At 48.5% G+C, this 13,101-nt stretch overlaps 1 protein-coding gene across 1 annotated transcript in view; it reads left to right on the forward strand.

Annotated features, from left to right (window-relative positions):
• The window catches only part of DOCK2 (dedicator of cytokinesis 2), a 392,475-nt gene that overhangs the window by 336,329 nt on the left and 43,045 nt on the right, over positions 1-13,101 (forward strand). The window contains exon 34 of the mRNA XM_075996281.1: positions 7,773-7,858. Within this exon, the coding sequence (XP_075852396.1) occupies positions 7,773-7,858 (86 nt within the window). The remainder of the gene's footprint in view (positions 1-7,772; positions 7,859-13,101) is intronic.

The raw sequence follows: 13,101 nt of genomic DNA on the forward strand, positions 1-13,101 counted from the left end.
CCTCAGGTGTCGCCCTCCGACCCCAGCCCTGCCTGTCCCGCCTCCCCACCTGGTTTTACCTCTAACTGGGTCCCTCACTCAGTGTTTCTGCCTCTGATTCCATACCATGTCCTGCTGCCAAATTATTTTCCTTAAAATGAGTACTTAAAAGGTGGCAGGTTCCAAACTGCCTTTCCTTAAGATTCTTAGGGATATTACTCTTCCCTTACCTGTTAATTTCCTAATGCTCACCTGATAGAGCCCAAACCCCTAGCCAGCATTCGAGCCACCCCCCTCCCCCCTGCTCTGGCCTTCTGAAGACCCTCTCAGCCATCCCGGCCGACTCTCCCCACCTCGCCCCTCGCTGGCGTCCCTGCAGCTCATCTGAAAGGCTGTGTCAGTGCGTGTCCTTCACATGCTTCGCCCCCCCTCCCCTGCTGCTTCTCTGCATGGCCGTGACCGTGCCTGCCAATGTCTACCAACCTCCTACTGATCCTGCAAAGCCCATCCCAAATGCCATGTCACTTAAGGGATCTTTGCTCCCTGCTCCTATGTCATTTACCTGTCTAAGGTATGACTGTTATGCACTTCCTTGCTTTATATCATTTCTGTGCATTTTTCTTCATCTTCCTCCTCCTCACCTAGTAATAAGGACAACGATGATGATGATTGCAGTGACTGACTGTAACTGGATGTTCACTATGTATCAGGCGCTGGGAAAACTACCTTTCATGCATGAGTCCATTCAGTCTTCCTTATTACAGTCATACGAGGTAGGTAGCACTGTCAGCCCCACTCTAAAGATGAAAAACATGGAGACTTAGAGAGCTGAAATCACTTGCCCAAAGCCACACATCAAGCAAGTGGCAGGACAGAAGCTGCAACACATAGGTCACCGTGACTCCCAAACCCGCCATGAGCACTGCACTGCCCCGTCCCTGTGTCTCACAGTAAACACTGGCTGAGTGACAGAAACGGTGGCATCGCTAGAGCAGCACTTCAGAAATCAGTGTCCCGTGGAGCATTAATCCAACAAGATGCTCCAGGGAAGAGGGTTTTGCGGTTAAATACCGTAGGAATAAATGCCACTTTGAGGTTAAATGCCACTGCACGTGGCAACCCCTCTTGATGATTCCCTGTGCGTTAACTGAGACATCCCACCGCAAGTCGACTTGTTTAATTTCTCAAATTTATGTGTGCAAGAAACACCTATTGGATCCACCATCCTACCACTCCCACTAGGGAGAAAGTTGTTCTGTGAGGAATAAGACTCTAGTTTGCCGTGATGATACCACTACGAGAGGCACTCTCCCCTCTCAGGGATTATGGGGTCTCTCTAATCTCAGAAAGGCCAGTGACCAGCAGCCCCTTTGCAAAGAGGCTGAAAATAAATCAGGCAGAGGAGTTCGGATGGAGAAGGAGACCATCTCTGAGCAGTTGGGAAAGGAGGACTGGACTGTGACCGCCTGGATGGAGCGTTTGAAGGCAGTTTGGAATCTGCTGGCTTTAAAGCAGGGAGCAACGTCCGTGCAGCCTGGGACCATGAGACGAAGGCCATTGTGCCTGCCCTCACATCCACTTCTGAGCCCAGCCTGGTGTGTTAGGAGAGTTCCTACAAACAGGTTGTGCAAAAGAAACACCCAAGTACCTGATGGTATCTGATGTCCTAAAAACAAACTGGACCCGGCTGTTGCCTGGATCGCGACCTGACAAATGTTTGGCAGCCTCGTGTCTTCAGAGGCTTGACTCTCCCATGATTTTCCTTTCCTAAAAGATTCCTGTACCGTGGCTTCGCTGAGCGGTGCACCCACCTGTTTTCCATATTTGGGGTCACTCCTTGGGCTGCTCACTCCAGCACGCGTTCATTCTGAGCATGTTCCCCAATTGTGTCTCCTGGCTGCTCGATTATCGAAAGAGACAGGACAATCAGGCTGACTAATGGAGCAGAGCCCCATGTGAAACGCAGCTGGTGTTCTTGGTAGGAGCTCAGCTGTGGGACAGGCATGCCCAGGAGTGACTTCTTGTTCAGGGCAAGGGCCGTGGAAGGTGTCCCCAGGAAAGAGAGGTGGCAAGGCCCTGCTGAGCCCCAAGCAGCCCAGAACTGGTCTAGAATCCAGGAGGGCTTTAGTGCAAACTGGCTTTAGTGCATGATGCCAAAATAACCAAATAAGACAATAACCAGGTGCTCAGAAGATGACGTAGTTCCCTCTCTAAAAGTTGAGTTTCTTAAGGGAAATAGAGTTGAGAGGAAAACTTAACAGGAGTTTTGCTTCCAGTTCATACCAAGCGCTCTGACCTGATACCAATTTCTTGAAGTTCGCTCGCGCTCGTGCGCTCTCTCTCTCTCTCTCTCTCTCTCTCTCTCCTGCCTTTGCATGGGCTCTTCCTTTGATTTCTCTGTCTGAAGAGATCCCAGACACCCTTCAGTGGAGGCCTCTTTATTGGGAAAGCCCTTCCTGCCTCCTGGGGCAGTGGTTCATCTGGGTGCAAGAGTAAAGGATTTGCTCAAGACGGCACACACAGGCCAGAACCCAGAACCGGGTCAGGAAGGTGTTAGACTTTGAGCATCTTGGGGGCTGGGGGCGGGAGGGGAGGAGGGAGGCCCCAGGGCAATCTCTCTCTCTCTCTGCTCTGGGTTTCTTTGGCAACCTCAGTGCCACCTTTCCCTGTCTCCTCCTGTCACTCAAATACCACAGAGAGCTGATGGATTTGACTGATACCCTTTACCCCTCTGAGTGAACCCTTTCTTCCCAGACCATCTCGGGGGGTCTCTGTTCTCTGCCTAGAGCTGGATGTCCTGTCCCTGGTGACACCACATGACTCCTTTAGTAGGGCTGTGGAAGGGCAGTTTGGGCAAGAGGGCCTTATGTTGGCCACACTGTGGCTGGCTTGGGCCCCCGTCAGAGTGAAATGTATCTTGTCCTGCCTGTGTTGAGCTGCCATAGCACTTGTCTGTCCTGTGAGGCACCATGACCTGCTCAGAGGTCTTCCCCTCACACCAGGGCCAAAGCTGGCCTTCCAGTCCTGGACTCGCAGCACCTCTGCAGTGCCTGAAATGCATATGGTGGGCGCCACGTCAGTGTTCGCAGGATGGATGGAGGGATTCAGACCCCTATTTCCCCTCATTTCAGGGGAAGCAACTCAGCATGGGGAGGAACATTGCAGGGAATGTTGTTATAGGATCGGTGGGGTTGCTAACAAGAGCTTGAGTAGCTCTCTGGGTAGACCAGCTGCCTTGCTGGCCAGCTCTTCCTGGAAGGAGGAGGTGTAGGCTCTCTGGATAATGCCAGTGTGAAGGAGTAGGTGCCCTGGGACACAGAGACAGAGGAGACTGATTAGCTGTGATGTGGACTGTAGAACAATCTTGTGTGTCAGTCACCCAGAGAGTCTGAGCCCTCAGCAGGCAGGAGATCCCAGAGAAGAAGGAATAGAATCTCACAGCAGCACCTAGAACAGTGCCTGGAACACTATAGGAGCTCAATAATTGCTTATTGAATGAATTAATGGATGGAGATATCAGTGTTGGCAGATTCCACTGAGACTGAGTCTTGGCATGGAATGAGCTGGTGATTCAAATGTTTTAGAACATAATCTGGAAAACATCAAATTGATTAAATAAATATATACTAAGCACAGACTGTGTCTGAGGACAGTGCTCTGGAGTCAGATAGACCTGTTGTTTATAAGTGGAATAACTTTTGGAAAGTGATTTACTCTCTCTCAACCTCACTTTCTTCATCAGTAAAATGGGTATAATAATACCACTACAGATTTCCACCTTAAGCTCTTTAGGGGGATGAAATGAAACAATTAGAGACCAGATGACCCAAAGAAAATTAGGAAGCTGCCCGGACTCCCACAGATTTCCCTTCTTATGTGACATTATCCTTTCCAGCTTCCCCTCCCCTGAGTCTGCCCCTGCCCATCCCAGAATAACTGGCATTTTGCTAACAAAGGAGGTCAAAGGCTGACTTACTGGTGGCGATTTCATCCTCGTTATCTCTCTGACATCCAGAGACACCATCTCTGCCCCTCTTATATCAAAGTCAGCGTCACACAAGTGAAGAAGGGCAGTTGTTCTATAAATGTCACACTTCTGCATGGCTCGGCTCCTATCAGAACCATCCTGGGTATGCTGATGTCTCAAATAGTCCAGGTACTCCCGAGTGATCAGGAGAGGCCGCAGAATCAAGGTGTGCTGCAAATACAAGGCCCATCCAGGAGGTGTGGGCTCCTAGAGGTCACTTCTTTTTCTTAGGCCTTCTTAAGATGCATATTGGGCCTCTGTGGAATTATCTGTGTGCATCTGTGGATGCATATTGGGCTCTGACTTCTGTGAAAGTAACCTGTGAGCACTCCTCAACATACATCTGCCTCGAAGGGGTGGGGTGAGGAGTCAATGGTGGGGTGCAGTCATGTAGCTGTGAATGAAAATGGAATTAATTTGGAGGGACCAAGCTGCATGCTAAGCTCTGCATAGTGACAGTGTTGGGGGTAATGTCTGTCACAGCAACATGGAGGAGTGCATGTTGAGAGCAGCTTCTTATGTTGGACCCTTGGGCCTAGCCTCACTCAAGTTCATCCATCCTTAGAAACTCAAAACAAAGATCCTGCTTTATGTTCCTCATTTGTAAAAATGGGAAGGATGCTACCCATCTCCCTTGGCTGTTTTAAAGATTAAATGAGATTATGATGTCAGTGATGATGACAAAAGAACAATGGCAATAATATCATGATCATTGTTAAATAATTATGGAGCACTTACCATGTGCCACGTAACATGCTTGACCTTTTACATGTGTTTTCTCATGAACTTCTCACAGCACCACTATGAAGGAGGTGCTATTCAAAATCTCCATTTCATAGATGAGCAAACTGAGTCTCAGAAAGGTTTATTAACTTGCCCAAAATCATATGGCTGGGGAAAAAAAAAATCAAAGCAAGAATAAAACCAAGTGTTTTCAATGCCAAGCCTGTGGTCATAGCCACACCCGAGCACAGCACCCACCCTGGGATGGGTCTAGCTGAGATCTTGACCCCCCCAGCCCACCCTGGAGGGCTCAGGCATGGCATGGCGTCATCTGGCTCTGCACGTTCCCTGGCATCCTGTAATTTCCCTCCTAGAAGGCTCTTTTGTGACCCTGAGACAAGTGCTTATTTACTTCTCTGCTCCAAAGAAAAGTTCATCTCACCAGGAGGAATCATGCCAGCATTTCCCAGTGAACCACTCAGACAGGAAGAAATGCTGGTTTTCTCCCCCAGAGCTGCTTTCCAGTAACGTTCGGCCGTAATAACAATAGCATGAGCAGTGATAACAAGTCGAGCTAGCACAGCGCACACTTGATCTTGTGCATCTCGCTAGTGCTTAGCATAGACGATCTCTGCTTCTCCCGACGACGCCATGCCTCAGGTAGTACTGCTATGCCCACTGTACTGAGAAGGGGTTGACAAACCTGACCCGCAGGCCAAATCCATCTTGCCACCTGCTTTTGTAAATAAAGTTTTATTGGAATACAGCCGTGCCAATTTGTTCGTGTGCTGTCCATGGCTGTTCTGCGCTACAACAGCAGTCCAGTAGTTGCGACAGAGACCATCTGGCCTGCAAAGCCTGAATTATTTACTATCTGGCCCTTTACAGAACATGTTTGCTGGCCCTTGATAAAAAGCATGAAACTGAGGGTTGGAAAGACCTCCCAGCTTTCCCAAGATGGCGGAGAGAAGAGAGGAGGGATCTGGAGCCAGACAGCCTAGTAGAGGGGCCTGTTCGTGTAGTCCCTTGGCTGTGTTTCTTCCTGCCCTTGCCTTGGCACAGAAGACATCTCTAAGCATGACAGCCCCTGACCCTGGGTAATGCGGAACACAAACAAAATGCCTGGCAGGTGCACTGTGTACAGGGCATGAGTCATTTGCAGACTGGCAACCCAGACCCTCTCCAGACTGGCCCTCATCTTGGTGTCTGTCCTTCCTCCCTTCCTTCCTCCCTTCCTTCTTTCCTTCCCACCAACTCCCCCACCTGGAGTGCCCTTCCTTTTCATATTTGTCACAGTCCTCCCATCTTTCCAGGCCTGGCATGTCTCCCTCGATAATTCTTCCCCAACTGTGGCAACTCACAGAAAACTCTTTCACATTTGTGCCAAATCAGCACAAGGTCCCTTGGTCTGATCCTTTGAGCACAAAAGCAAGGGACTGATGGCATCATGCATGATGTGTGAGCCAGAGGGAACGTGAATCTGGTCCCTGCCTTTTCATCACCTACGGATTCCAGCTCAGCTGGGCTCGATCCTTTATGCCCTGGGAAGAGCCTGCCAAGAGGTCTCTCTCTGCCATTCCTCTGAGACTCTAGACAGGTCACTTAAACTCTCTGAGCCTCCGCTTCCTCATCTGTAATAACAGCTGACACATACTGAAGGTTGTGCCAAGTGAGGGCTGGCTGCTTCTCATGCATTGTCACATTCAAAGGTGACCCTTGACCTCCAGGCCTCATGGAGTATTGTGAAGACTGAGTGCAAAGGGTCTCAGTTAGGAGCCTGGAGTCCCCATGGCATCCCTTGGTCTTGGTGACCTTCATCAATGACCTCCTTCCCGTCTCCAGGTGCCAGTTCCTTTTCTAATGATAAAATGGGGGAGGGGTGGACTGCATGATTTGGATGGACTCTTCAGGGTGTGATGTTAAAACAGTGCAAACCATTTTGCATGACATTCATGTAGAAGAGACACAGGATGGCCCTTCAAGAAAGTATGTTAACTATCTAAGAGGCACCCAGGGGGTAAGAAAATTAAGAAAGAAAGAGAGAGAGACGGGGGTGGGGGGGAGAAGGAAGGAAGGAAGGAAAGAAGGAAGGAAGGAAGGAAGGAAGGAAGGAAGGAAGGAAGGAAGGAAGGAAGGAAGGAAGGAAGGAAGGAAGGAAGGAAGGAAAGGGAAGGGGAAAAGGAAGGGAAGGGGAGGGAAGGGGAGGGGAGGGGAGGGGAGGGAAGGGGAGAGGAGGGGAGGGAAGGGGAGGGGAGGGGGGAGGGGAGAGGAGGAAGCCTCTTTCATTGTGGTCAGCAGCAGCAGCCTCACACAACCTTCTATCTTCAAGTTGAGCAGAAAGATTCTTTTTGCTAAGGGTTCCAACAAAGCCTCAAGTTAGAGTCTCGCTGGCTTGGCCTGGCCCTATATAAACCCTGGGGTCTGGGTGATGTCAAATACTGATCCCGGAGCGAGGCCTGTGTCAGATCTCCACAGCTGGAGCTAGGCAGGTGCCCTCAGCCCACCTGAGCCCCAACGACTGCGATTAGGGCTGGTTTCATCACCAAAGTGTGGAGGAAGGAATGCCAGGCAGGCAGAGAAACAGCTGTGCATGACAGCATGCCATTCCCTGAAGATGCAAGGCTCTGTGACACACCTCTGTGCCTTCGCACACACTGTGTCCTCTGCTTGGTATGTCCTTTCCCTTTTCATCTTCTTGCAAAATTTCTACTTAAGCTTTGAGAGCAAGCTCAAATGACACGGGCTGTGAGGAGCCTTCCCTGACTCTCTGTGAGTTCTCTCTCTCTCTCTCTCTTTCTCTCTCTCTCTCTCTCTCTCTTTCATCTCTCTCTACTCCAGCACTTATCATCGCTGTTGCTCTCCACTCTCCGGGCACTCCTAAAAGGCAGACATGGTATTCTGTTCCGTTTTGCATTCCCAGATCCCAGCACTAAACCTGGGAGATAATAGTGCTCCCTAAAGCTTTGGTTAAAGTAATGAATGGACTAATGTTAACATTCAGCCTCCTGATGTCATTGCTGATTTTCGTCTCCTGCTCCTTCAGTTTGAGAACGAAATCATCCTGAAGCTGGACCACGAGGTGGAGGGCGGCCGCGGGGACGAGCAGTACATGCAGCTGCTGGAGGCCATGTGAGTGCAGCGCCGGCGCGGAGGAGCCCGCGGGTCTGGCCGAGGCTGGGGGCTCGGGACTCTGGGGGGCTCCAGGTGTCTCTGGCCTGGCCCAAAGATCCATCTAGGGGCTCGTGGGTATTGAAGAAACTCCAGTTTTGGAAGAAACCTCACATCTCTCTCTCTTGAGTAGCTATTTCTTTGGTACTAGTGGAATGGGCCAGATAAAAAGAGTCTTCCTGTGTTAGGGAAAGGGAAGTAATCCACCAAAACGTCCACTTTCATTATGTCTTAACTGTGGAAGAATGGTCGCTATTTTTCCCTTCTTTTCTACTTTTTAAGTTTTTGACAGTTATTGATCGTGACCCATGTTTATTGAGCACACACAATACCCTAGAAAACACCGTGTAAAGCGCTCTCTATGGAATGCCTGCATTAATCACACTTACTCTCTTCCATGCCCATTCCTCAGAGGGGGGCCCGAGGCTCAGGGAAATACACACGATGTTCGAGGAAACCACGACAAGCCAGTGGAGTGGACAAGGTGGGACCTGAACCTGGCTCTGCCTGACTCCGGCACCCGGGCTGGGGACAGGCGAGGGACAGTGGACAGTGCTCAAGGCCACTGGGCTCAGAATCAGGACCTCATTTCCTTTTAACAGTGTTATTGAGATGTAATTCACATACCATGCGATTTACTCAAAGTGTACAATTCATTGACTTTTGGGTTATTCACAGAGCTGTGCAGCCATCACCACAATCAATTCTGGAATGTTTTTATTACCCTCAGAAAGAAACCCTATACCCTTACCTCCCACCTCTCTCTCTCTCTGTGTGTGTATATATATATATATATATATATATATATATATATATATATGTGTGTGTGTGTATATATATATACATATATATATATATAAAGAGAGAGAGAGATAGATATAGATATAGATATAGAGATATATATATATCCCATCTCTCCTGCCCTAGGACTCTGCTTTCTCTCTCTGTGGTCTTGCCTGTTCTGGACATTTCATATAAATGGAATCATGTAATATATGCCCCTTTGTTACTAACTTCTTTCAGGTAGTATAATGCAATGTTTTCAAGGGTCATCATGTAACATGTATTAGTACTTAATTTCCTTTTATTGTCAAATAATATCCCACTATATGGATATACCCCATTTTGTTTATTCATTCATCAGCTGGTAGATATTTAGGGTATTTCCACTTTTTGCCTATTAGGATTGATTCCACCATGAGCTTGCATGTATACTGTATACATTTGTGTGTGACACATGCTTACAGTTCTCTTGGATAGTTACCAAAGAGTGGAACTGCTGGGTCATGTGGTACCTCTGTATTTAACCTTTTAAGAACCCTCCGACTGCTTTCCACATTGGCAGCACTGTGTACAGTCCCACTGGCAATGTATCAGGGTTCTAATTTCTCCACATCCTTGTTAACACTTGTTAGTCTCTGTCTTATTGATTATAGCCACCCTAGTGGGTGTGAAATGATATCTCATTGTGGTTTTGAATCACATTTCCGTGCTGGCTAATGATGTTGAGCCATGTTCCATGTGCGCATTGGTCGTTTGTGTATCTTCGGAGAAAGACATTGGGTTTGAATCCTGGCTCCACCACTTAGCAGCTGCATGACTTTGGCCAATCACATAACATCTCTGGCGTCAGTATCCCCGTTTTTAGAATGGGGCTAATAAGCTCCTGTGGTTAGTCTGAAGACTGAATGGTTATCGAGCATCTGGCACATAGCAGGTAAATGCTTAAAAGACTCACTTCAGTCCCTCGGCCTGACTCCCTGTCTGTCCTTGGCAGCCTGGTAACTGCCCAGCGAGCCCTTCTCCAAGGTGTGAGGACGTGGGCAGACAACCCAAGTTCACCCCCAACTGTGTATTCTCTGATCCCGTGCTTCTCTGATATGACTCTGGTTTTGGAATCCTTCCCCAGTCTTGTTTGAATATTTTTAACTTTAATAGCAAAAGCAACCTAAGGCCTCGCTCTGACCCCCTTGCTGACCCTCCTCACCCTGTCCAGCCAGTCAGAGGTGGCAGGAGCCCCAGGCCGTGCGTCTCAGCTGGCCCCTGGCCCTCACTCAGCACCCAGCGTGCAAATGCTGCTTGGCTGGGAGCAGAAACCCGTAGTCTGGCCCTCAAGTGGATATCCAGACTGATTGCCCAAGGGAAAAAAACATGACATTTGGCTGAGTCATTGTTTACCTTAAAGTTCTAAACAGGAAAATCTAAATATTGATCAGAAGTGAAACTATGTACTGTGCTGGCAACTGCCAGTTTTTAAGCGGATGGGGCTCTGCGGCAGTCCTCAGACCATCAGCAGGATTTTCAAATCCTTCCTGAGTGATTATTTATACAGGGAGTCCTTGAGGTCGAGGAAATTAAAGACCGCTCATTGTTTTTCTCTGGTGATAGAGCTGTGACTTTTGCAGAAAACTAACCAAGCCCAACCCAGGACTCAAGGCCCCATCAGAACATCCAAGGGGCCCCAGTTCCTGCTTCTTCCTTTGAATTTTCTGAGCTCCAGCTTTCTTATCTGAAAATTGGGGATAAAATATATTATCCAGCCCTTAGAGTGTTTATTGGGGTTAAATTAAAAAACTCATGTTAAATGCTTAGCACAGTTTCTCATACCGAATAGGTGGTCCAGAAACATTACCTTTTGTTAGTACTGGTTAAGTAGCCCTTATCTGCAATGCTTGGGACCAGAAGTGCTTTGGATCTCATATTTTTTTCAGATTTTGAAATATCTGCATTATACTTACCAGTTGAGCACCCATAACCCGAAAATCCAAAATCCAAAATGCTACATTGGCCATTTCCTTTGAACATCATGTCAGCTCTCAAAAAAGGTTTGAATTTGAAGCACTTTGGATTTCAAATTTTCAAATTAGGGATACTCATATTATTTTCCAGGTGGATAGCAATGTAGTTATTTGAAGCCATGAGCCTACCCATCTTTTCTCCTCCGGGCTGGTCACTGCGGTTCCTCCAGCCCTATCCCCCAGCCGTTATTCAGGGCTTCCGAGGATACACAGGGCCCCTCTGGGTGAATACAGTCCTGTGGGCACATGGCTTAGTAACTGGATGGCACCTTTGTGAATAGAACAAAGCCTCCCTCCCCGTGGCAGCTGCAGCCTTGCATCAGGGGGCAGGACTTAGTGCGTGGAATGGGAATGAATTTGTGCCCTTGTGCAGTGCACAAGCTGCACGACCTTACACAGCGCCCCAGTCCTCCCTACCCTGAGCCCTCCTCTTCTGAGCCCACTCTCATAGATTCACATATGTCTTAAAGTGTGAGTCTCAGATGGCGTGGAGTAATGAGGCACACCCCTACCTCCAATATTCCATGCCTAGGAATATTTCTAGAAGTAGTGAAGGAACTGGAAGGCTGAAGGAGACAGAACCTACATTCTGTTCTGGGGTCCAAACCAGTTCAGTATCTGGAAGAGGACCTGTCACATAAGAGATGCTCCACACAGAGTTTTCAAAGGAATAATGGAAGTTTAGGAGGCGGGTGTCGTTTGCCTTCCTCTTCTTACGGTTCCCACGGCTCTTCCTCATTGTCACTCACCCTCCGTTGTGGGATTGGAAGGACAGGAATAGCTGTGTGGCCTTGGCAGGACCAGCATTGGAACCCAGCCCCGGGGTTCTCATCTATGGATTGGGGGTTGTGACGATGCCGACTGTAAGAAGTTCCGGTGAATATTAAACAAGGTGATCAATGAAACAGGCTCAGCGCAGGGGGTGGAGCACAGGGAGTACTCAATGAATAGTACTGTCATTATATGTCATGGCTAAGTTTTATCTCTGTGTCTGTTTTCCCTGCTAGACAGTGGTCTCCTGGGGGTCAGTATATTAACAATCTCTGACTTCCTGGTTTCCAGGGCAGCACATGTCGAGTGGAGCGATGGATGGATGAAGGGATGGGTGATTTCTAACCAACCTTCCCATTCATCTCACACTCCTAGATGGCATGAGTGGCTTTCTTGCCTCATCTAAAAAATAGAGCCAGTAAGAAAGCCAAGACCTTATTCTTCTAAACCTAGTTGTTCGTAGTGTGGTCCATGGACCAGCAGCACTGGCATGACCTGGGAGCTTGTCAGCAAGGCAGACTCTCAGGCCCCAGCCCAGACGTGAGGAATCAGAGCCTATTAACACAATGCCAGTGAGTCCCAGGCACACGGAAGTTTGCAGAGCACTGGACAAAACCAGTGGTTCTTAACGTTGCCACATATGCGAATCTCCTGGATAATGTAAGCAATAAAGGAGCCCCGCCCTGCAAAATTCCGAAGTTAATGACTTAGGGTGGGCATTTGGCTTCGTGAAAGCTTCCCTGGCGATTCTCACATGTAGCCAGGCCTGAGAATCACTGATCTGGCCAACCTCAGGCCCTGGGATGTCTTTTGCTCTGGGAGCTTCCGAGAAATCACACCCCGCACTCTGGGAAGAAGCTTCATTGCATTGTCATTAGGGCGGGACGCAGGGCTGGAAGTGAGTGTCCCAGAAGGAGGCAGGCACAGCTGCGACCGAGCCAGACAGGTCTAAATCACAGGGCCATTTGCATCTTGACGTGAGAGCCAGGGAACAGGTGGTTCTCCCAGGGCGAAGACGGATTTGTCTCATCACGGCCACAGTTTGAGACGTCGCCTCCTTGCAGCCCGGCTTGGCATCCGGGAGGAAATGACCCTCCAGAGTCCTTGTTTTTCTCACCTTTACCTAACTTCCAAGAGCTCTTGGGACTTACCTGCGGGTAATGCTTGTCTTCTCGAGTTGCCTGAGTGTACACCACAGTGTTTCTCCGCGAGAAAATATCTCCTTCAAATGGAACAATTGGCTTGATTCCCAAGGTCACCACTTAAACTTACTACCAGAGTGATGCTGGGAATGGCCTTTGACCTTTCTCAGCCTTGATTTCCTCATCCATAAAATGGGGAGAATAATTTTTACGAGGGGGATTTTTTCAGTACAGTGTCCAGCAACAGAATAGGTGATTAATAAGAAGTAGTCGTCACTCAAAACTTTAACCCGTCTGTCTCTCCCTGCCCAGCCTGTGGGCCGCGCGGCAGTAGGCAGGTTACTTTCATAATGGTATCTTTCTCCCCACTGTATAATGCCTCACATAGTGCCCAGCAACTAATAGATGCGTACAGAATGTCACTCTTTCTTGTTTTTAAATTTTAGAATATTAATTTACAACAAATTTAATTTTAAAAATATAATATACACCT

The sequence above is a fragment of the Microcebus murinus genome, chromosome 21 (genome assembly GCF_040939455.1).
Source record: "Microcebus murinus isolate Inina chromosome 21, M.murinus_Inina_mat1.0, whole genome shotgun sequence".
Taxonomy (NCBI): Eukaryota; Metazoa; Chordata; class Mammalia; order Primates; family Cheirogaleidae; genus Microcebus; species Microcebus murinus.